The sequence below is a fragment of the Microcaecilia unicolor genome, chromosome 5, assembly GCF_901765095.1.
Source record: "Microcaecilia unicolor chromosome 5, aMicUni1.1, whole genome shotgun sequence".
Classification (NCBI taxonomy): Eukaryota; Metazoa; Chordata; class Amphibia; order Gymnophiona; family Siphonopidae; genus Microcaecilia; species Microcaecilia unicolor.
In genome coordinates, this window is record NC_044035.1 from 341,823,307 (window position 1) to 341,849,237 (window position 25,931).

Consider the following 25,931-nt stretch of genomic DNA (forward strand, 5'->3'; position numbering starts at 1 on the left):
CTCCACTCACTGCTCGGAGCCTCTGCTCAGTGGATCTTACAGTTTGGTCGACAGATGAACACTGAGGATAGATGGACAGAAAGTACAGACAGAAATACAACAAAAGGATGATTATGTAACAAAACCAGTGTATCCAGCCCACATCATGGAGAGAGGAAGGGAAGCAAATAATGTCCCGCTGCAGCAGGACACGTTTATCCACGCCTACCCTAGCTGAGATAATATTTAACCATCTCTTTGACCTCGTGTGCACCTTTCTTTAAATTACTCACCTTATTTTCTAACTCTTCTTACTCTCTTACCTATCTATATGTTCCATCTTTGCTTTACCCTTCAATTATAATGTTCCATTACGTAGTGTATTACTACTACTACTACTACTATTTAGCATTTCAATAGCGCTACAAGGCGTACGCAGCGCTGCACAAACATAGAAGAAAGACAGTCCCTGCTCAAAGAGCTATGTAATAAAAGTGAGCCAAGTATAGGACAATCAAGCCATTGTGACATCACTGATGAGGTTGGCTCTTATTGGTGGCCTGAGGCATTATGACATCACAATATTAGCTCTGGTTACAAGAGACTACTACTACTACTATTTATCACTTCTATAGCGCTACAAGGCATACGCAGCGCTGCACAAACATAGAAGAAAGACAGTCCCTGCTCAAAGAGCTTACAATCTAATAGACAAAAAATAAATAAAGTAAGCAAAGCAAATCAATTAATGTGAACGGGAAGGAAGAGAGGAGGGTAGGTGGAGGCGAGTGGTTACAAATGGTTACGAGTCAAAAGCAATGTTAAAGAGGTGGGCTTTCAGTCTAGATTTAAAGGTGGCCAAGGATGGGGCAAGACGTAGGGGCTCAGGAAGTTTATTCCAGGCGTAGGGTGCGGCGAGACAGAAGGCGCGAAGTCTGGAGTTGGCAGTAGTGGAGAAGGGAACAGATAAGAAGGATTTATCCATGGAGAGGAGTGCACGGGAAGGGGTGAAGGGAAGGACGAGTGTGGAGAGATACTGGGGAGCAGCAGAGTGAGTACATTTATAGGTTAGTAGAAGAAGTTTGAACAGGATGCGAAAACGGATAGGGAGCTGCTGTAATTGCCTATTGCTGATGTTTGATCTGTTCTTACTGTACACCGCCTTGAGTGAATTCCTTCAAAAAGGCGGTAAATAAATCCTAATAAATAAATAAGCAAAAGGAAACAGACATCAGCAAATAGTACCACCAGGGATAGTAGCGTAAGGGAGAGGGGAAGGGAGTCCCGCGCCCGCCTCTGCCCCCGCCAGCCAGCCCGTTTGTCCTGAAGAGGACATGTCCGGGTAAATCTGGACGTATGGTAACCCTAGCCGTGCGGCAATTAATGCAGCTTAGTAAATGGGAGAGGGGGGTAAGATTGTGAATGCTCCAGGGACAGAAAAATACTTACTGTACCTAAATTTACACCACTTCAATAGCTTTTGGGCTTGCAGGCGTTATAAAATAAAAAAATGTTGGTCTTGGTGAGGAGGGGAGTTTTCAGGCTTTCAGTGATTTATTTACATATTTGGATTTTGCTCATACCTTTTCAGTAGTAGCTCAAGGTGAGTTACATTCAGGCACTCTGGATATTTCTCTGTCCCAGGAGGGCTCACAATCTAAGTTTGTACCTGAGGCAATGGAGGGTTAAGTGACTTGCCCAAGATCACAAGGAGCAGCAGTAGGATTTAAACTGGCCACCTCTAGTTGTTAAGTCTGGTGCTGTAACCACTAGGCTATTCCTGCTGCAGTGCTGGCCCATCTTGTTGGGATTTATAACCTGGAGATTGGAAGTTGAGAGGTGTCATGGGGTTCTCCAGTGGCAGCCAATAATTCCTTCTCTTTTTGAAAGTATTTTTCCTGCCTCATCTCCTCACCCTGACTTCGCTAGCGTTCAGAGTCTGGTACATGTGCCCTTTTGCAGGTCTCCTGTATTTTTCAGAGCTGTTCTGGTGAATTTTATGTGCAGAATTGTATTTATGGCACGGCAGATACCAAGTAGGAAGAATTGTCTGCAACAATTTGATAATAAAATTGTGGCTCGACAAAATTGAGAAAGTCACTATTTATCATCTGTAACCACAGGGAAGCTCATTTGCAAAGAAAAATAAAGACATTTAAATCTAGTGGATACCAGTTTGCTTACTTATCTTTCAGGATGTTCTTGAGATTGAATAGAAGCTTTCATACATTTAAAAGCAGAGTATTGTGTGATATAACATTAGTTATACAGACGTACGAAGGACTTAGTTGCTAAAATGAAATGTAGGAGACAAAATAGGCAGTAAAGCACAAGGTCGGTTTCTTGGCAAATAAGTGTAGATGTCTTAAAACATTCTCTTATATTTATGAGTATGAACTTTTTTTCGGGACATCTGGAAGCCTCTAATCTGCAAGAACTTGTTTTAAAATAGTTTTTACCAATTTAAGTTGGTTTCTATTTTTATGTCAAGTTGGTAGGCTTAACAATAAACTCCGTATTACAAACAGTACCCTGTATACGGTGAGAAGAATATATGGGGCTGGCCTGACAGCTCAGTGCAGTGCTGCCGTGCAGAGGGATCTGTGTTCGATTATATGGTCTGGTCTTCTCTCCTGGTTGGTCAGGGCTGGATCTGTGTTCGATTACGTGGTCTGGTCTTCTCCCTTGGTTGGCCAGGGCTGGATCTGTGTTTGATTACAGGGCCTGGTCTTCTCCCCTGGCTGGCCAGGGCTGGATCTGTGTTCGATTACGTAGTCTGGTCTTCTCCCATGGTTGGCCAAGCCTGGATCAGTGTTTGATTACAGGGCCTGGTCTTCTCCCCTGGCTGGCCAGGGCTGGATCTGTGTTCGATTACGTAGTCTGGTCTTCTCCCCTGGCTGGCCAGGGCTGGATCTGTGTTTGATTACAGGGTCTGGTCTTCTCCCCTGGTTGGCCAGGGGCAGGGCTGAGGGTGTTGCAGAGATAACATTCATGCTCCTTTCTTAGGAGTGAGGAGGAAGTCAGAAGCATTGTTCAACAGTGACACCTAAAGGGCAGTTCCATAATCTAGGTGCCCGCATTTACATGCCCCTTGTGTACATAAATGTCTAGTATTCAGGGCTTTTTTTCAGGGGGTACTGAGTACCTGTACCTTTTCTATTGCCTGCTAAAATTAACCCATGTTCACCAAGATTAATCAAAGAGCCCAGGCTCTATGGTTGGTTGCAGGGGATCTGGCTATTGTGGGGCGAGTCCCTCAGTGATCATCCCACCCCTGAAAGATGGCCTGGCAATTGTGTACTGGCACCTTCTGTGCGTAAGTGTACACTTAATCTGCTAAAGTGCCAGCAGGGTACCTAAGCACTATTTATTTATTTATTTGTTTGTTTCATTTGTATTCCACATTTTCCCACCTATTTGCAAGCTCAATGTGGCTTACATGGTACCGCAACGGCGGTATGCAGTAGCTTTGTGCCTAACTTACATAGCACGTAAATGCAAAGGGGTATGCACATGGGCGGAGTTCCTATTTATGCCTGTATACTAGGTTCCCACACTTATGCGAACTCTATGCCTGGTGTAACTGTGGGCATCTGAATTTTAGATGTAGTGATATTGGATTATGCTAGTATTCTATAATGGAATCAGGATGGCCCAGGTGATGATATAGAATACGATCCTACCGTGTGTCCTCAGGGCACCTAAATGGAGGTACTCAGTTTTAGAGTTGCCCCCCCCCCCTTTACTGGCCAGACTTAAGGTCCATGATTAAAGGGTTGTGTGAAGGTGTCTTGCCCATAGCCAAGAGCCTTCACTTCAATGACGAGGCTAATAGTAACATAGTAAATGACGGCAGGTAATGACCTGAACGGTCCATCCAGTCTGCCCAACAAGATAAACTAATTTTACATGATATGTAATACTTTATATGTATATTCTACTTTGATTTGTCCCTGCCTTTCTCAGGGCACAGAGATATTCTGTAAATTATGGGGGAATTTTGTACAAATCGCCCAAAATTAGACACCAAGATTATCTGCTCTAAGCTAATGTTCTCTAAAGGGCACTCCCTGTGGAATGGCCTTCATAGAATACTAGCTTAGCACGCATTTCACGTCTAACTTTGGATGTGAGCATTTATGCCTGCCAAAGGCTGGTACATAATCACACTCAACTAATGGCAATGAGGTTAGTAATGCAGGTATTCTATAACATTGCACCTAAATTGTGGGAATTCGCCGCCCAGGGCCCTTTTACTAAGTTATGTTAGGTGCTCTTCAGCTTGGAAAAGAGGCTGACGAGGAGAGACACAGTTTGACGATTCTAGCCTAGTGAAATGTCTTCCTGGATCCTCAGCTACCAGAAGTACTGACCAAATACTGAACATGATCTGAGAAGAGAGCAAGGATTCTAATACTGATGTTATAATCCACCTGGGGACAAATGACCTGGCCAACAATAGCAAGTTTACAGCACAGAGAGTGTTCCAGAAGCTTGGGGAGGGACTGAAGTCTTTGGTTCGGACTGCGGCTTTTTCTGAAGTAACTCCTACATGTGGGAAGGGAGAGGAAAGACTACGTAAAACAGTGGAATTCAATAAGTGGCTTGAATCTTGGTGTAAAGAAGAAGGTTTTAGTTACATAGAAGGATGGGGTAGTACATGAAAAAATAATAGGCTATACTGGAATGATGGGCTACATCTTTCTGTGATGGGCAAAAGGATCCTTGGGGACATATTTAGACAGTATGTTTCTAGACATTTAAACTAGAGAGTGGGGGTGACAAAAGGAAACAAGGGAATTCGGAAAGTCACCCCCCAAATAAACATGATGGCAGAGAAAAAGGTCATCTAAATATAGAAAACCATCCAAACTTACTTAGCACATGGAAAGCAATGAGCACAAGTGTTCATAGTCTTAAGTAAAAAGGTTCAAGATTTGCAATCCCTGATGTTTGAAGAAAACTTGGATATTGTTGCTATTACAGAGACTTGGTTCAATGATTACCATGAATGTGATGTGACCATACCGGGCTATAACCTTTTTATGATGGATAGGGAGGTCCGAAGAGGTGGAGGAGTGGTGCGCTGTATGTGAGAAACAATATCAGAGCAGCTGAAATGCGGGGAACCTGGGGAAAGGAAGAAATTTTGTGGATCGTCCTGGAAAGAGAAGATGGAACCTGTATCCACACAGATGTTACCTACAGACCTCCGGCACAAATGGAGAAGCTGGACAAGGATCTGATAGAAGATATTCAAAAGCTTGGTATGAAAGAGGAGGTACCAGTGGCGTTCCTAGGGGCGCTGACACCCGGGGCGGATCGCCGATGCCCCCCCCCCCCGGCGAAAGAACCCCCTCCCTGGGTGCACGCTGCTGGGGGAGGGGGTGCCGCGCGCCTGTCGGCTCTTCGTTTCCATGCCCCCTCTGCCCCGGAACAGGAAGTGACCTGTTCCGGGGCAGAGGGAGCATGAAAACGAAGAGCTGACAGGCACGCAGCACCCCCCCAGCGGTGTGCACCCAGGGCGGACTGCCTCCGCCCCCCCCCCCCCTTGGTAAGCCACTGGGAGGTACTATTGTTGGGAGATTTCAACTTGCCCGATGTGGATTGGAACATTCTGTCAGCACAATGGAAAAGAAGTAGGGAGATTGTGGATGCCTGTCAAACTGCCTTGCTCAGACAGATGTTGATGGAACCCACTAGGGAAGGGTTGACGCTAGATCTAGTGCTCACAAATGGAAGAAGTGCTTGCAGTATCCGGGTGGGTACCCACCTATGTGATAGTGATCATCACAACATATGGTTTGATATGAGGGCAAAGGCGGAGTGCGGATGCACAAAACTCAAAGTACTGGATTTTAGATGTACTGATTTTGGTAAAATGGGAGAATACCTGAAGAAGTAACTGATGGCATGGGTAGGCATAGGTGAAGTGGAAAATCAGTGGTCCAAGTTGAAAGCTGCTATAAATATGGCAACTGATCTTTATGCAAGGAAAGTAAACAAAAACAAGAGAAACAGGAAGCCTATATGTTTCTCCAAACAAGTGGCTGAAAAAATAAGGGCAAAAGAGACTTCATTTAAGAAATACAGAAGAACAAAACAAGAGGCTCACGGAGAAGATTATCGGATTAGACTCAAAGAAGTGAAGAGGGAAATACAGCTAGTGAAAGTTCAGGCGGAAGAAAAAAAAATGGCTAAAGATGGGAGGAAGTGATGTCACCGCTAGAGCATGGTAGTTTAAGACTATAGCTTCAGCTGAATAGAGCATTTTACGCTTGTTTTCCCTCACTTTTGCCTCCTCAGCAGGGGGTTCTGTAAGGTTATTAAGTGCCAGAAAACAGTTATGCACACTCAGGAAAGTCTTGACCGATTTAAATATTTGCCAGACAGTAAGGAGCACAGCAGAGTAGTGAGTCGCTGCACAGGAGACCACATGGCCAATATTGCAGCGCCACACGCAGAGTCAGAAGATGAAGACTCTGCGAGTAACTCGGGACGAGTGGAAGAAGAGATCACTAAGCAAGAAGTTGAACGCTGGTTCAAGGATTTAAAATCTGAAATGCAAGCCATGTGGGGAGAATTGCAGAAAGCACAGGAAATCAAATACATTAGCATTTAACTTTAAAAAAGGAGATTATGATAAAATGAGAAAAACGGTGAAAAAAAAAGTTAGAGGAGCGACTGTGAGGGTCAAAAATTTACATCAGGCGTGGATACTGTTCAAAAACACCATCTTGGAAGCCCAGGCCAAATATATTCCGCGTATTAAAAAAGGAGGACAGAAGACCAAACGACAGCCGGCGTGGTTAAAAAGTGAGGTGAAGGAAGCTATTAGAGCTAAAAGAAAATCCTTCAGAAAATGGAAGAAGGAACCGACTGAAAATAATAAGAAACAGCATAAGGAATGTCAAGTCAGATGCAAAGCGCTGATAAGGAAGGCTAAGAGGGACTTTGAAAAAAAGATTGCGTTGGAGGCAAAAACACATAGTAAAATTTTTTTAGGTATATTAAAAGCAGGAAGCTGGCAAAAGAATTGGTTGGATTGCTAGATGACCGAGGAGTAAAAGGGGTGATCAGGGAAGACAAAGCCGTAGCGGAGAGATTAAATGAATTCTTTGCTTCTGTCTTCACCGAGGAAGATTTGGGTGGGATACCGGTACCAGAAATGGTATTCGAAGCTGACGAGTCGGAGAAACGTAATGAATTCTCTATAAACCTGGAGGATGTAATGGGGCAGTTCTACAAACTGAAGAGTAGCAAATCTCCTGGACCGGATGGTATTCATCCCAGAGTACTGATAGAACTGAAAAATGAGCTTGCGGAGCTATTGTTAACGCAAGACCTAACCATCTTCCGAAGGCTATTGAAAACAGATCTGTTCAAGAAGGCATACCATAAACATACATCTTAAACACTAAATATTAAGACTTTACACGACATAGACATAACTGGAATCTTATCACTTGACTGAATAACCTCTTTGCCATTAATAAATAAGCATTACCACTTCAAACTTTATGTCGAATATGGTCTCTCCATAGCCGATGACACAACCCAATTTCTTACTCAGGAACTTTCATGTATTACCATAATTTATTCTCCCTTACCATGTATATGCACACGATATATATCCATACCATGATCTGTTCCACTTATGTTTTGCTACATGTATGTTACCATGTATGTATGCAACTTAACGCATTACCACTTGTAATTCTGTTATCCGGAAATGGCAACCGCCATTACAGCAAATGTAAGCCACATTGAGCCTGCAAATTGGTGGGAAAATGTGGGATACAAATGCTACAAATAAATATTGTTAGAAATATGTAATTTATCCTTAAAATCTAGCATGGTACTGGAAGATTGGAAGGTAGCCAATGTAACGCTGATTTTTAAAAAAGGTTCCAGAAGAGATCCGGGAAATTATAGACCGATGTGTCTGACGTCGGTGCCGGGCAAAATGGTAGAGACTATTATTAAGAACAAAATTACAGAGCATATTCAAAAGCATGGATTAATGAGACAAAGTCAACATGGACAGTGAAGGAAAATCTTGCCTCACCAATTTACTACATTTCTTTGAAGTGGTGAACAAACATGTGGATAAAGATGAGCCGATTGATATTGTGTATCTGGATTTTCAGCAGGCGTTTGACAAAGTACCTCAAGAAAGACTCCAGAGGAAATTGGAGAGTCTTGGGTTAGGAGGTAGTGTTCTATTGTGGATTAAAAATTGGTTAAAAGATAGAAAATAGAGAGTAGGTTTAAATGGTCAGTATTCTCAATGGAGAAGGGTAGTTAGTGGGGTTCCCCAGGGGTCTGTGCTGGGACCGCTGCTTTTTAACATATTTATAAATGATCTAGAGATGGGAGTAACTAGTGAGGTAATTAAATTTGCTGATGACGCAAAGTTATTCAAAGTTGTTAAATCGCGGGAGGATTGTGAAAAATTACAAGAGGACCTTATGAGACTGGGAGACTGGGCGTCTAAATGGCAGATGACGTTTAATGTGAGCAAGTGCAAAGTGATGCATGTGCATAAGTACATAAGTAATGCCACACTGGGAAAAGACCAAGGGTCCATCGAGCCCAGCATCCTGTCCATGACAGCGTCCAATCCAGGCCAAGGGCACCTGGCAAGCTTCCCAAACGTACAAACATTCTATACATGTTATTCCTGGAATTGTGGATTTTTCCCAAGTCCATTTAGTAGTGGTTTATGGACTTGTCCTTTAGGAAACCGTCTAACCCCTTTTTAAACTCTGTCAAGCTAACTGCCTTCACCACATTCTCCGGCAACGAATTCCAGAGTTTAATTATGCGTTGGGTGAAGAAACATTTTCTCTGATTTGTATTAAATTTACTACACTGTAGTTTCATAGCATGCCCCCTAGTCCTAGTATTTTTGGAAAGCGTGAACAGACGCTTCACATCCACCTGTTCCACTCCACTCATTATTTTATATACCTCTATCATGTCTCCCCTCAGCCGTCTCTTCTCCAAACTGAAAAGCCCTAGCCTCCTTAGTCTTTCTTCATAGAGAAGTCATCCCATCCCCGCTATCATTTTAGTCGCCCTTCGCTGCACCTTTTCCAATTTTGCTATATCTTTCTTGAGATGCGGCGACCAGAATTGAACACAATACTCAAGTTGCGGTCGCACCATGGAGCAATATAATGGCATTATGACATCCTCAAACCTGTTTTCCATACCTTTCCTAATAATGCCCAACCCGAATTATAGCTACGTCATGCAAGGTTGCACGTTAGGAGTCACGGACCAAGAAAGAGATCTAGGTGTCATCGTTGATGATACGTTGAAACCTTCTGCTTACTGTGCTGCTGCGGCTAGGAAAGCAAATAGCATGTTAGGTATTATTAGGAAAGAAATGGAAAACAAAAATGAGGATGTTATAATGTCTTTGTATCGCTCCATGGTGTGACCGCACCTCGAATATTGTGTTCAATTCTGGTCACCGCATCTCAAAAAAGATATAGTGGAATTAGAAAAGGTGCAGAGAAGGGCGACGAAAATGATAAAGGGGATGGGATGACTTCCCTATGAGGAAAGGCTAAAGCGGCTAGGGCTCTTCAGCTTGGAGAAAAGGCGGCTGAGGGGAGATATGATAGAGGTCTATAAAATAATGAGTGGAGTTGAATGGGTAGATGTGAAGCGTCTGTTCACGCTTTCCAAAAATACTAGGACTAGGGGGCATGCGATGAAGCTACAACGTAGTAAATTTAAAGTGAATCAGAGAAAAGTTTTCTTCACTCAACATGTAATTAAACTCTGGAATTTGTTGCCAGAGAATGTGGTAAAGGGAGTAGGTTAGTGGAGTTTTAAAAAGGTTTGGACGGCTTCCTAAAGGAAAAGTCCATAGACTGTTATTAAATGGACTTGGGGAAAATCCACTATTTCTGGGATAAGCAGTATAAAATGTTTTGTACATTTTTGGGATCTTGCCGGGTATTTGTGACCTGGATTGGCCACTGTTGGAAACAGGATGCTGGGCTCGATGGACCTTTGGTCTTTCCCAGTATGGCAATACTTATGTACCCAAGAGAATCCAAAAGTGCCAAAAAACTGAGCTCACAGAGTTAGTTGGACTATCATCATTAGAGGTTTTGCCCCCTATTTTCAGTAAATTCCCCCACCTAGCCTAGTCAATTCAGTGACAGCCCTTGGCCCTCCAAATCATGATATATTTGCATTTCAACCCAAACCATTAGATGTCACCATTGAACGACGGCTGAGACTCCCTCTTGCAACATGGGTCTGTGAGCAATGCGTCCGTAGCATCTTTAGCTTACAAGTAGTTTACAACTAAATACTACAAAAAGTATAATTAATAACAGAATAATAAGAAAACACAGATCCCTCACCCCAACCTCACTTTCACTAGGGGTAGGGGACAGGGCCCCAAACATGTACATAGTAACATAGTAGATGACGGCAGAAAAAAGACCTGCATGGTCCATCCAGTCTGCCCAACAAGATAACTCATATTTGCTACTTTTTGTGTATACCCTACTTTGATTTGTACCTGTGCTTTTCAGGGCACAGACCGTATAAGTCCGCCCAGCACTACCCCCGCCTCCCAACCACCAGTCCTGCTTCCCACCACCGGCTCTGGCACAGACCGTATAAGTCTGCCCAGCACTACCCCCGCCTCCCAACCACCAGTCCCGCTTCCCACCACCGGCTTTGGCACAGACCGTATAAGTCTGCCCAGCACTATCCCCGCCTCCCAACCACCAGCCCCGCCTCCTGATCTTGACTAAGCTCCTGAGGATCCATTCCTTCGGCACAGGATTCCTTTATGCTTATCCCACGCATGTTTGAATTCCGTTACCGTTTTCATTTCCACCACCTCCCGCGGGAGGGCATTCCAAGCATCCACTACTCTCTTGCTATAATTGAATATACCCGGATATTCTTTTTGTTATCCTGCTCTTTTGGGCATCTTACTCTATCAGATCTGGCTGCTCTTGCATGAGGCTACAGTTCCTTAAGCCTCCATTTTCAACTATGCGGGTGAGCGGGCAGTTTCCCCCTTTGTCCCCTTAAATTTAACACATCCATCACAGTGGAAACTCGTGGCCAGATGCCACAGATCACGACTCCCTCCAGAACCTGGCAGTTGTGTACCCTCAGTCTGGATAGTGAACATTTTTGCACAATAGTGAGTATTTCCCTCTTCCTTGTCTCTTCTGAGGAGCAGGCTCTAGGGTTGTCAAGTTCACCTACAGCTATGGTATTCCTAAATTAAGCTCCATAGAATGAATTTTCCTGACAGACTGTGTGTCTGTTTTTACTGTGCTACGGTTATAACCATTGACTTGTCAGAAACAGGAAGTGTCATGTCGCTGCCCAGTCCATGTGTGGTGCGAAACCACTTCCTCAAGTTTTCTATTAAGTGTGTTATCGTAAGACAACACCAACATCTCTGTTTCGAAACTTCCTCAAACAAAACCATAGAGTGTATATTCCAGAGTGGGCCTTTCCTTCTTAAATTCTGGAGAGCCTCTCTTTGTGGGGAACGTCAGAAAAAAAGCATGGAGAAGTATATTGCTTCTAAGGAGTGCGTTCTTTCTAGCAAAAAAGGTGCCAGTACTCAAATGCTAGGCCACCCTTCAAGGGTGGGGTGATCACTGAGGGGGGACCCAGTCCACCAGTCACAGAATCTATGACAAGGCAGAATTGGTATGTAGAGCCTGAACTCTTTCATTAAAACTTGGGGACCGTCGTTCAATTTTAGCAGACAATGGAAAAGGTGTTGGTATTCAGTATCCTCTCAAAAAAAGCCCTGCTTCTAAGACTTTAACTTTCTTGTTAAATTGGAATGTGTTCATAATGATGGCTTTGACTTGTGGGAATTTTTTATCCTCCTGGTAGCTTCTGATGGAGAAGCTTATCAAATTCCCTCAGAAAACCTTTCGCCAGTACTTGCCATATACTATTTGCTGATGGCCTTCCAGTGGCACAATGACACGTGGAAGGTGGTTCAACTTTGAGTTGGGTCTTATCTGCACCAGGTTGGCCGGGCTGATGTAGGTTTCACAGCCACTGAGAGGAAGGAATCATGGTCATGGTTAAGGGTGACACCTAGTGGCTGGATTTAGAACCCTTGATATAGAGTTCTGGAGGATCCATGACTCCTGGCTTTATTGTAACAATGAACAGACTAGAACTGGTGGATGGGAGGATCTATTGAAACAGGGGAAAATATGCCTGGGTAGTTTTGAATGAAGGCTCTTGATGCCAGGATCACAGTATTGGTCTCTATTGTGCTGGAAGGAAAAGAAGAAAAGAGCAAGTACTGGTCAGGAAAACAAATCTCCCGGTATCTACTATAATAAAACTCACCCTCAACGTTCTGAGGACACTGACGTCAGTGAAGCCAAGCCACTGACGAGAGTTCCTTCAGGTTCGAAGGTTCGTGGTGGTGAAGCCACTGGGCCCCGCCCTTGCGTCAAACATCATGACATCGAGGGCGGAGCAAACATTGAGGGTGAGTTTTATTACTGTACCTGTGCTCCGCCCTCGCGTCAAAACGCGATGACGTCGAGGGCGGCCCAGGAAAATCGCCACCCACACAGAGCTACGACAACGCTAACAGCGGCGGCGGCGGCGCACGAACCAGCTACAACGGCGACGAGCCACGGGGCGGGCCAGGAAAATCGCCACTGTTCTCCGTATGTGAGTCACCCCCCACCCAAAAAAAAGCTAGCGCCCGTTTCATTGCTCTGAGAAAAGGGCCTTCTTTCCTAGTTTTCTTATAATTTAACTTTGCAAAATGTGCTGTTGCAGACATGTTTTTAATTTTTTATACTTTTTTCTTTTTTGATATAGTATATATTATTTTAATGTTTTTTGTTACTGATTTGAAGTGCTTCGTGAATGAATATCTTCATTAGGGCACTTTGTTCATCTCAGCATGGATTGTTGCCCTACTTGGTTGTATTATGAGCGAATGCTAGTAAATGATGTGTGTTTTCACTATGTGGATCTCAGTTGTGAGGGTGGTGGTAAGGGCTTCCACGGTAATGGGAAAACGAGCATGTGGGCATTACAAAAAAAATATGGCAAGGTGGCCATTTTACCACCATGCTAAAAGTGGCCACAGCGTGTGGAAAACACCAGCGCCAGCCGCTTTTTAGCATGGCTTGGTAAAAGGACCTCTTTGTGCACCAAGTTATAGAGTAATGTCAGTTACGTGTGTAACTTAATAATTAGCTAATTGGTGTTACTAAGTCGCGCTATAAGTGTGCTAACGTTTTTTGCGCGCACCTTAGTAAACAGGGCCTTAAGAGAGATAGTTGAACTTTTTAAAAAAGGTAAAGAACTGGTTATTCTGTTCTGCTTAGTCATAATAGAAGCTTTTCAGCCGATATTCAGCCAGCGGCGGCCAGAGTTTTTATGTCCAGGCATGGCATGAATATCTGGTTATGTATTGGCCACTAAAATGTTTGTGGTTAAGTGCAATATTCAGCCCTTAATGGCATAAGATAGAACCGCTTTTTATTCTGCCTAATTTAGGCCTTAACATGATGCAAACATTAACTTCCTTATCAATAAGAAACGTTTCAAGCTGTGCAGGATCAAAGTTAACATTGTTTTTTTTTTTATTTGTACCCTGCGCTTTTCCCACTCATGGCAGGCTCAGTGCGGCTTAGGTACTTATTTGTACCTGGGGCAATGGAGGGTTAAGTGACTTGCCCAGAGTCACGAGGAGCTGCCTGTGCCTGAAGTGGGAATCGAACTCAGTTCCTCAGGACCAAAGTTCACCACCCTAACCACTAGGCCACTCCTCCACTGTTGCTACTATTTGAGATTCTATTCCACTAGCCACATTCCATGTAGAAGTCGGCCCTTGCAGATCACCAATGTGGCCGCGCAGGCTTCTGCTTCTGTGCAGGACGACAGACTCACAGAAACAGAAGCCTGCGCAGCCTTTGCTAGTAGCAACATTCCATGTAGAATCTCCAATAGTATCTATTTTATTTTTGTTACATTTGTACCCTGCGCTTTCCCACTCATGGCAGGCTCAATGCGGCTTAGGTACTTATTTGTACCTGGGGCAATGGAGGGTTAAGTGACTTGCCCAAAGTCACAAGGAGCTGCCTGTGCCTGCAGTGGGAATCGAACCCAGTTCCCCAGGACCAAAGTCCACCACTCTAACCACTAGGCCACTCCTCCACTCCTGGTTGTTCTTAAACTTTTAAGAATTCATTTCTCTGAGACAGAGCCATAGTATCAATGTACTCATTCCTTGGTGGGTGTAGCTCAGACTTGATGCATCCAACTGGCTAAAAGAGAACTTATATATTAGTCAAAGAAAATTATCTATGGGGACCTCTTTACTCCTGCGTATGTGGATATAATAAAAATAATCAAACTCTATGGAAAACAACTTTAAAAAGAGTTATTATCCAAGAGGCCCTTTTACTAAAGGGTTGACGTGGCAACCCGGAAAAAACCGCCGGGCTACTGCAAGAGCCCGGCAGTAGTTCCCACCTCCAGCGCGCACCATTTCTGGAGCTACAGAAATGTTTTTGATTTTTTTTGTAGCACCAGAACTTAACCGGCGGTAATCAGGTAGCGCCACGCGCTGCTCAGGTAGGGGGCGGGAGCCCCTACCACCACCTCAGTGGGTGACGGTAAGGGCTCCCCAACGAAATGGCTGTGCGGTAAGTGGTTCACTTACCGCACGGCCATTTCTTTTCATTAAAAATGGACAGCCTTTTACCCGCTGCAGTAAGGGCTCAGCACGCGTCAAAAACACACACCGACGCTAGCGCGGGCCCCCTTTTATCGCAGCCTAGTAAAAGGGCTCTTAAAAGGAATTGCAGTCACAGACATCATTGTCTTTTCACTGCTTCTTTTTAGCTCCTAGCCACTACTCACTTGCCCTCCCCTTGTCCCTTCCTCCCTTCTCACCCATTACTTCCCTCACCCGTAACTGTCTTGTCTGTCTGTATTATTTAGATTGTAAGCTCTTTTGAGCAGGGACTGTCTCTTTGTATCAGGTGTTCAGCGCTGCGTGCGTCTGGTAGCGCTATACAAATGCTAATAATAATCATGGAGTTCCCTGGGCAAGAGGTTCAGAACTTCTCACTCTACTCACCTGGAGGTCAACACTGTCATTGCTTTAATGTAAATTCAAAATCCTATAGGTGCAACAACCAGACGTGTCTTCCCCAATCCTACCCCACTCTTACCAAGCAGGTGGCAATAGAAAATCCGCTAGAGCATTCCCTCCAATTTAGTGCTTATTCTGCAGCCCTCTCAAAGAGGTGCCTTCCTTTAACCACATCATCCCCAGCTATTCCATTTCCCAGAAGCTTGTTAAACCCAGATTGTTACAAATAAATGGTCTCTTCCTCCTGGATCAAAATGAAATCAAATACATTTCAGCCACTGCTGACATGAAAAATTCTATTAGGGCTTGGAAAACGAGTCTAATTTAAATACTAGGGATGTGCATGGACAATGGTTTATTTTGTTTTTCATTTCATTTTTTTTCTGCATTTTGGGTTTTTTTTTTTTGTGCAATCCATATCATTTTAGCACATTCTAAAATGACGAAAATGAAACAAAACGTACTGTTTCAGATTAGAAACATGAAACACAAAGCATTTTGTTGCTAAAACCGAGCATTCATTTGACGTGAGAGGAAACGGGGAAGGCAATTTGCAGAGAACAGCGCTGGAGAAAAGCTTCAGCTGGCAGGGGTTGGGGACTCCCGCCAGCCAAATCAGGGGCCTTGGATCCAATTTTGGGGACCCAGGCCCCCAGAGCCCCCTGTAGTCACACCACTGACCCAACTGTATTTTGAACAATCTATATATATAAAAGGCACTTTGAAGCCTTGAGGCGCCCGAGATATCCGGTTTGGCCTGCAGGCTCCAGTCACTGTAGCTCCGCCCTCGCCACTCTTAACAGTGAACGACATTCACTTGAAATGACTGTCCATCCTTACTATCCAGAGAACAGTATAGCAGTCCATCTTGTTAAAAAAAAAGGCCTTAGATGCACACCCACTGCCCTCAGATAGGAGAATGATTTTCTTCAGTAGGGATGATTTTGCCTTCAATGACGGTCTGTATTGCTAGACATTAGTGCTTCTGTATAAACCATTTTTCCTTACATCTTCTCCACATGCCCCCCACTCTCTCTCTTAAAAAAAGTGTGTGTGGGGGGGGGGGGGGGGGGGGAGGTAATGGGATTTGATATACAGCCTTTCCGTGTTTTACAATCCGAGCAGTTTACAATTATTATATGCAGGTACTTTCTGTCCTTAGTGGACTCACAATCTAAGGGGCCTTTTTATCAAAGGGCAGTAAGAGTTGTGCCAGATTGGCATGTGCTGATTTGGCCCCACAGCTGGGCTTACCTAGGAGCCTGGCAGTAGTTTAATGCTGCCTAACTTTTTCACTTGTTCGTAACCCTTATCTTATCTTCCTCACTTCAATAGTCCCTTATCCCTATGTGTCCTGTCTGTCTGTCCTGACCCTTATCCCTTATTTGTCCTGTCTGTCTGTCCAAATTAGATTGTAAGCTCTCTTGAGCAGGGACTGTCTCTTCATGTTCAAGTGTACATCTAGTAGCGCTATAGAAATGATTAGTAGTATTAGTGTTTGGGATTCTGGAATCTTGCTACTCTTTGGGATTCTGCACAGAATGTTGCTACTCTTTGAGATTCCGGAATTTTCCTACTCTTTGGGATTCTGCACAGAATGTTGCTACCCTTTGGGATTCTGCAATATTCCTACTCTTTGGGATTCTGCGCAGAATGTTGCTACTCTTTGGGATTCCGGAATCTTGCTACTCTTTGTCCTTATCCCTTATGTGTGCTGTTTGTCTGTCCAAATTAGATTGTAAGCGCTCTTGAGCAGGGACTGTCTCTTCATGTTCAATTGTGAAGCGCTGCGTACGTCTGGTGGCGCTATAGAAATGATTAGTAGTAGTTCCAGCTTTCCCGCATGCCAGTCCAATACACTTTCATTTTCTAGCACCAGGGGTGTGCCCAGCAGTAATCGGGAGTCCTGCAGTAAATGGCCTCACAGCAATCTTTTAATTATCACACGGCCATTTACTGCCTCCGGTGGTGGTCAGTGGTGGCCTCGATGTGTGGCAATCCCATGTGCCGATGCCACCGCGGACCACCTTTTACCACCATTTGGTAAAAGGGCCCTCTGAGTATTATATTTGGAGCAATGGAGGGTTAAGTGATTTGGCCAGAGTCACAAGTTGCTACAGTGGGAATCAAACCCAGTTCCTCTCTAGCATAATATGTGGTACCGACAGGGCTTTTTTTGAGGGGGTACTGAGTACCGGCACCTTTTCTATTGTCTGCTAAAATTGACCCATGGTCCCCAAGTTTTAATGATAGAATTGGTGTGTAGTGCCTGGGCTCTATCTTGTCATAGATTCTGTGACTGGTTGCAGGGGTCCTGGCTATTTTGGGGTGGGTCCCTCAGTGATCACCCCACTCCTGAACGGTGGCCTAGCATTTGAGTACTGGCACCTTTTTTGCTAGAAAAAAACACACTGGGTATTGAAGACCAGCCCGACTTCCTTATGCCTGATTGGAGAGCCCACCAGCTCTTATCACACACAGTACAGTGGTGTATGTGTCTGGTATAACTGTGAAAACTAGGTAACACATTAATGAACACATGACAAGACGTGCCGACAACATGCTCTTTCTTCCTCTGAGGAAGAGTGTCTGTAAAGAGGGGAAGAAACATTGCAATACCGAGATGTTCTTTAGCCTTCTTAGTTCAGCAGTTCTCATGTTTGTTTTTGTTTGCATGGTTTGCACTAATGAATGAACCTAATTTTCTTTCAGTGGACATAGTGGAAATTAAGGAAATCCGTCCAGGGAAAAATGCAAAGGATTTTGAGCGTGGGAAAGCAGTTCGCTTGAAAGAAGATCATTGCTTCACTATCCTCTACGGCTCCCAGTTTGTGCTGAACATGTTGTGTTTAGAAGGTAATTAAAAATGTATATATTTTTTTGTGGATAAATAATGCATTTATTTTATTTTTGTTTCGTTTGTACCCCGCGCTTTCCCACTCATGGCGGGCTCAATGCGGCTTACATATTGTATACAGGTACTTATTTGTACCTGGGGCAATGGAGGGTTAAGTGACTTGCCCAGAGTCACAAGGAGCTGCCTGTGCCTGAAGTGGGAATCGAACTCAGTTCCTCAGTTCCCCAGGACCAAAGTCCACCACCCTAACCACTAGGCCACTCCTCCACCATGGTCACTCCAAGCAAGAGAACAGTGCTGATCTGGGTAACATGGCGGAGGGTGAATAAGACCACAGACCCCCACATGATTTACAAACAAATGTAGGCTTGTCTTGTGTCTTCTGGTAGATCCTAAATTTAGGTGTGGACAATGTAGAGAATTGCCAGTGCCAAATTCCTGCAGCTACTGGAGTTCCGCCTGCAGCTCATGTATGGCTATCTAGGCTTGCTGTCACTAACCGTGAAGCCAGAGGCTGAAGGAGCAATTGCTGTACAATAGCCACAGGCAAAAAAATCTCAGTGTGGGGTTTCAAGAATCGACCCAAGGTCATAGACCCTGAGAAGGTCCTGCTTTTGGCACAGGTTTCCATGGTAACAGGTGGGGCATTGCAGGCTCTGGGCTTGGCCTGCACTGACATTTCTACTTGTGATTATTGTATAGTGATTGTTCTGGAAGCCGGTGGCCTATGTAGACATCCTGAAATTAAAGGCTGGGCCTGGGGTCTACTCCATGCCAATGATTTATTTTCTTTTTTTTTGGGGGGGGGAGGGAGAGATGGAGGGGATTTCCTCAATCCCCACTCCCCATACATACCCAGCAACTTATGCAGCTTGGCTTCCCTCTCCCCTTCCTAATGCCTTTGGGCAATCACATTTTAAAACCAGTCCTGTTTCTGACTGGTTATGAAGAATACTAAAAAAGATTCTCAGTCTCTGGAGATGGTATTCAGTAGTAGAAGTTTTTACAGTTACTCACTTCTACCTTTGCAACTTTGAGTGGTACCAGATGGCCACTCATGCAGCACTGTCAGTACTTTATATGTTGCCACCAGCATGTGGCATCTGAAGGCTGATTATGGTATAAACTGCTGAAGATGGACTTAAATAGGAGCTGATTTCATAGAACAGATGTATGTGTCACCAGGTGGTCATGTTCAGATTCCACTGATTATATACCAGCCACAAAGCTGGCCATATCAATCAGATAACGGTAACAGAATTCAAACATGCGTGGGATAAGCATAAAGGAATCCTGTGCCGAAGGAATGGATCCTCAGGAGCTTAATCAAGATCGGGAGGCGGGGCTGGTGGTTGGGAGGCGGGGATAGGGCTGGGCAGACTTATACGGTCTGTGCCAGAGCCGGTGGTGGGAAGCGGGACTGGTGGTTGGGAGGCGGGGATAGTGCTGGACAGACTTGTACGGTCTGTGCCAGAGCCGGTGGTTGGGAGGCAGGGCTGGTGGTGGGGAGGTGAGGATAGTGCTGGGCAGACATACGGTCTGTGCCTGTGCCAGAGCCGGTGGTGGGAGGTGGGACTGGTGGTGGGAGGTGGGGATAGTGCTGGACAGACTTGTACGGTCTGTGCCAGAGCCGGTGGTTGGGAGGCAGGGCTGGTGGTGGGGAGGTGAGGATAGTGCTGGGCAGACATACGGTCTGTGCCTGTGCCAGAGCCGGTGGTGGGAGGTGGGACTGGTGGTGGGAGGCGGGGATAGTGCTGGGCAGACTTATACGGTCTGTGCCTGTGTCAGAGCCGGTGGTTGGGAGGTGGGGCTGGTGATTGGGAGGCGGGGATAGTGCGGGGAAGACTTATACGGTCTGTGCCCTGAAGAGCACAGGTACAAATCAAAGTAGGGTATACACAAAAAGCAGCAAATATGAGTTATCTTGTTGGGCAGACTGGATGGACCGTGCAGGTCTTTTTCTGCCGTCATCTACTATGTTGAATAAATTTGACTTTCAAAGTTCATCTTCTAAACATGAGGCTTTATTGTTAAGACTTCCAGAGAAACCAGACTGCTTCAAGCATTTGGGTACATGGACTTTTGTTTACTTCTGAAGTTGACAATGTAACTGAGCCCTCTGCTGTGCATATTGTTGTCTGTTACAGATGTTTTTCAACCCAATCCTTGGGGTACATCCATCCAGTCGGGGTTTTCAGATTCTCCTCATTGAAATCAATGGGGATATCTTGAAAACCCCAGCTGGCTGGGTGTGCCAAGAGGACTGGATTGAAAACCTCTCGCCTGTTACGTTGTGGAACTAAAGGAAATAAAGCCTCCCCCCCCCGGGTCGTCAAGCATTGTTGCAGTCTGGGTTTCCTGCAAAGGATATATTTTTTTCAGCCAACTGTACCCTTGTGAATAACCTCAAGTACTACTACTACTACTATTTAGCATTTCTATAGCACTACAAGGCGTATGCAGCGCTGCACGAACATAGAAGAAAGACAGTCCCTGCTCAAAGAGCTATGTAATAAAAGTGAGCCAAGTATAGGACAATCAAGCCATTGTGACACTGATGAGGTTGGCTCTTATTGGTGGCCTGAGGCATTATGACATCACAATATTAGCTCTGGTTACAAGAGACTACTACTACTACTATTTAGCATTTCTATAGCGCTACAAGGCGTTCGCAGCGCTGCACAAACATAGAAGAAAGACAGTCCCTGCTCAAAGAGCTTACAATCTAATAGACAAAAAAAATAAATAAAGTAGGCAAAGCAAATCAATTAATGTGAACGGGAAGGAAGAGAGGAGGGTAGGTGGAGGCGAGTGGTTACGAGTCAAAAGCAATGTTAAAGAGGTGGGCTTTCAGTCTAGATTTAAAGGTGGCCAAGGATGGGGCAAGACGTAGGGGCTCAGGAAGTTTATTCCAGGCGTAGGGTGCAGCGAGGCAGAAGGCGCGAAGTCTGGAGTTGGCAGTAGTGGAGAAGGGAACAGGTAAAAAGGATTTATCCATGGAGCGGAGTGCACGGGAAGGGGTGTAGGGAAGGACGAGTGTGGAGAGATACTGGGGAGCAGCAGAGTGAGTACATTTATAGGTTAGTAGAAGAAGTTTGAACAGGATGCGAAAACGGATAGGGAGCCAGTGAAGGGTCTTGAGGAGAGGGGTAGTATGAGTAAAGCGACCCTGGCGGAAGATGAGACGGGCAGCAGAGTTTTGAACCGACTGGAGAGGTGACTAAGTGGGAGGCCAGCAAGAAGCAGATTGCAGTAGTCTAAACGAGAGGTGACAAGGGTGTGGGTGAGGGTTTTGGTAGAGTGCTCGGAAAGAAAGGGGCAGATTTTACGGATGTTGTAAAGAAAGAAACGACAGGTCTTGGCAATCTGCTGGATATGAGCAGAGGAGGAGAGAGAAGAGTCAAAGATGACCCCAAGGTTTCGAGCTGAGGAGACAGGGAGAATGAGAGAGCCATCAACAGAAATAGAAAACGGGGGGAGCGGGGAGGTGGGTTTGGGGGGGAAAATGAGAAGCTCGGTTTTGGTCATATTTAATTTCAGGTGGCATTGAGACATCCAGACAGCAATGTCAGACAAGCACGCTGAAACTTTGGTTTGGATGCAAGGTGAGATATCAGGGGTAGAAAGGTAGATTTGGGAGTCATCAGCATAGAGATGGTAGGAAAAGCCATGGGATGAGATTAATGAACCAAGGGAAGAAGTGTAGATAGAAAAGAGGAGGGGACCAAGAACAGAACCCTGAGGTATGCCGACAGGCAGAGGGATAGAAGTAGAAGAAGTAGAAGAGGATCCACCAGAGTGAAGTGAGGAGAGTGAGGAGAGCAGTCATCTTGCACATCAGTGCTCTTCACCTTGCTTGGGCCCAGTGCCACCCACTTTTTCCATGCTCTGGACCATGACTAGAGCACATTTCACAGAAAAGTTTTGTACTCGATCCTCTGTGCGAGTTAAGAGAAGAGATGTCAAGGGTAAGACCATGGGCCTGATATTCAGCCAACGACGGGCAGCGTGCTGCCAATGGCGTTAAACCCGGATGTTCGATGTCGCACCATTTCCGGTGACTGACATTGAATATCTGTGTTTATTTTGGCCACTAAAAAGTTAATCGACTATGCCGTTATTCAGTGCTAAGCAGTTAATTTTTTAGAGGTCAAAGATAGGTCTGTTATTGAAGCTGCCTATTTTGACCGCTCAACAGCACAGAGAGGGTCCAAAGTACAGAACAAAGTCCAAATAGCAAAAAAAAAGCACCAAGAGTCTTCAAAATCGTTCTCAGTTCCTTTAATCGTATGACTTGAACATCAGTCTTCCATATATGACCCGACACGGGCCATGTTTCAGCGCACAGTACCTGCGTAGGGGTCAAATGTGTAGTGACATCTAATTGGTGAGATGTGCAGTGACGACACTTTCTCCCTTGCACACATATTCTTAGCAAAGACGGTCCCTTTGAAATTAAGTCAGCGAAACAAGCGGTAATGCCGTTGCCTGGCCTACTATAAATATCGGAAGACTTGATGATGTTAATGATGTCTTTTTCTGTGTATGTTTGTGCTCAACAAAAAAATAATAGGCGACGGGAAACGTCTATTATGCGTCAGTTTAATCTCGGTTTGGCGATGAATATCCGCACCTAATTGGCTATGTTGCATGATATAGATGGGATATTCAGTGGAAGATAACGAGTATTGTGTTCAATTCTGGTCGCCGCATCTCAAAAAAGACATAGTGGAATTGGAAAAGGTGCAGAGAAAGGGCGACAAAGATGATACAGGGGATGGGACGACTTCCCTATCAGGATAGGCTGAAGAGGCTGGGGTTCTTCAGCTTGGAGAAAAGGCAGGTGAGGGGAGATATGATAGAAGTCTATAAGATAATGAGTGGAATGGAACGGGTCGATGTGGAGCGTCTGTTTACGCTTTCCAAAAATACTAGGACAAGGGGGCATGCGATGAAGCTGCAGTGTGATAAATTTAAAACGAATCGGAGGAAATTTTTCTTCACTCAACGCGTATTTAAACCCTGGAATTCGCTGCCGGAAAAGGTGGTTAAGGTGGTTAACTTAGCGGACTTCAAAAAAGGTTTGTACGACTTCCTGGAGGAAAAAACCATAGAATGTTATTGAATGGACGAGGGAATAATACAGTATTTCTAGGATGGGCGGGACAAATTGCTTGTCTTTTGGCCGCTGTCGGTGACAGGGTGCTGGGCTCGATGGTCTGTCCCAGCATGGCGATGCTTATTTACTGATGACAAAATGAGGGAGATGTTTATAAAGAAGCTAAAAGGGTCAGCCACAAAGGTTAAAACTTCAAATCGGGCATGGAAGTTGTTTAAAAATACCATCGTTTAAGCCCAGACTAGATGTATTCCACGTATTAACTAAGGTGGAAAGAAGAGCAAACGATAGCATGGTTAAAAGGTGAAGTGAAAGAGGCTATTAAAGCCAAAAGAGCATTCTTCAAGAATAGAAAAAAGGATCCAAATTAAGAAAATAAGCAGCAACATAAGCACTGTCAAGCTAGATGCAAAGCATTGGTAAGAAAGGCTAAAAAAGAATACGAAGGAAAACTTGCTACGGAGACAAAAACTTATAGTAATTTTCAGGTACATCAGAAGAAGAAAACCTGTGAGGGAATATGTGGGACTGTTAGATCATGAAGGAGCAAAAGAGACACTCAGGGAGGACAAGGCCATAGCAGAGAGACTAAATGAATTCTTTGCTTCGGTCTTTATGGAAGAAAACGTAAGAGATCTACCTGTACCGGAAATGGTTTTCAAGGGTGACGATATGGAGGAACAATGAAATCTTGGTGAATCTGGAAGATATACTGAGCCAAATTGACAAGTTAAAAAGTGATAAATCACCTGGACTGGATGGTATACAGACCAGGGTACGGTACGAATTCAAACATGAAATTGCTGATCTGCTGTTAGTAATCTGTAACCTGTTGTTAAAATCATTTGTAATACCTGAAGATTGGAAGGTGGCCTATGTAATGCTGATTTTTAAAAAGGGTTCCGGGGCAGTCTGGGAAATTACAGACCAGTAAACCTGACTTTAGTGCTGGGCAGAATAGTGGAAATAATTATAAAGAATAAAATTACAGAACATGTAGACAAACCTGGTTTAATGGAACAGAGTTAGCATGAGTTCCGCCAAGGGAAGTCTTTCCTCACCAATTTGCTTCATTTCTTTGAAGGCGTGAATAAACATGTGGATAAAAGTGAGCCAGTTGATATAGAATATCTAGATTTTCAGAAAGCGTTTGACAAAGTTCCTCATGAAGGACTCTTGAGAAAATTAAAAAGTCATGGGATAGGAGGCAATGTCCTTCTGTGGATTAGGAATTGGTTATTGGACAGAAAACAGAGGATAGCGTTAAATTGCCATTTTTTTCTCAATGGAGGAGGGTGAATAGTGGAGTGCCGCAGGGATCAGTACTGGGACAGGTGCTATTTAACATATTTATAAATGATCTGGAAATTGGAATGATGAGTGAGGTGATTACAGATGACACAAAACTATTCAAAGTTGTCAAAACACATTCGGATTGTGAAAAATTGCAGGAAGACCTTAAGAAACTGGAAGACCGGGCATCCAAATGGCAGATGAAATTTAATGTGGACAGATGCAAAGTGATGCACATTGGGAAGAATAATCCAAATCATAGTTACCTGATGTTCGGGTCAACCTTAGGAAATAGCAGTCAAGAAAAAGATCTAGATGTTATTGTAGACAATACGCTGAAATCTTCTGCTCAGCTTGTGGTGGTGGCCAAAAAAACAAACAGGATGCAAGAAATTATTAGGAAAGGGATGGTAAATAAGACTACTATAATGATAAGAATACTATAATGCCTCTGTATCGCTTCATAGTGCAACCTTAGCTTAGTACTGTGTTCAGTTCTGGTCACCGTATCTCAAAAAAGATATAGCGGAATTAGAAAAGGTTCAAAGATGAGCGACCAAAATGATAAAAGGGGATGGACCTCCTCCCATATGAGGAAAGGCCAGAGAGGTTAGGGTTCTTCTGCTTGGAAAAGAGATGGCTAAGGGGGACTATGATTGAGATATATAAAATCCTGAGTGGTGTAGAATGGGTAAACGTGAATCGAATTTTCACTCTTTCAATAAGTACAAAGACCAGGGGACACTCAATGAAATTACATGGAAATACTTTCGAAACAAATAGGAGGAAATATTTTTTCACTCAAAGAATAGTTAAACTCTGGAACTTATTGTTGGAGGATGTGGTAACAGTGGTTAGCATATCTAGGCTTAAAAAAAGGTTTGGACAAGTTCCTGGAAGAAAAGTCCTTAGTCTGTTACTGAGATGGACGTGGGGGAAGCTACTGCTTGCCCCGGGATTGGTAGCACAGAATGTTGTTATAATTTGGGTTTCTGTCAGGTACTTGTGACCTGGATTGGCCACTGTTGAAAGCAGGATACTAGGCTAAATGGACCATTGGTCTGACTCAGTGTGGCTATTCTTGTGTTCTTATTCCTGTCCTTAAAAGTACACAGTTGGGTATGTGGGTACTACTCTGGACACTTTTCATTTGGTGGTGCTGACAATGGAAGGGATTTTATCTTGTCTTGTGTTGTGTTGATGGGTCGCACAGAGGCTATTGATTGAGACCCAAGGACTTTTTTATTTTTATTACATTTGTACCCCACGCTTTCCCACTCATGGCAGGCTCAATGTGGCTTACATGGGGCAGTGGAGGGTTAAGTGACTTGCCCAGAGTCACAAGGAGCTGCCTGTGCCTGAAGTGGGAATCGAACTTAGTTCCTCAGTTCCCCAGGACCAAAGTCCACCACCCTAACCACTGGGCCATTCCTCCAACTCAACCCTTCAGACTCGTATTCCTCACAAGGGGCGGACTGACCATTGGGACAATAGGGCAGTGACTGAGGGCCTACAACAGTAAGGGGGCCCATTCT

General features: G+C 44.4%; 1 protein-coding gene across 2 annotated transcripts in view; it reads left to right on the forward strand.

Moving 5' to 3' along the window:
- Positions 1–25,931, forward strand: part of PLCG2 (phospholipase C gamma 2) — a 250,616-nt gene that overhangs the window by 81,305 nt on the left and 143,380 nt on the right. For both annotated transcript variants that reach the window (XM_030204514.1, XM_030204515.1), the window contains exon 3: positions 17,840–17,983. In XM_030204514.1, the coding sequence (XP_030060374.1) occupies positions 17,840–17,983 (144 nt within the window). The remainder of the gene's footprint in view (positions 1–17,839; positions 17,984–25,931) is intronic.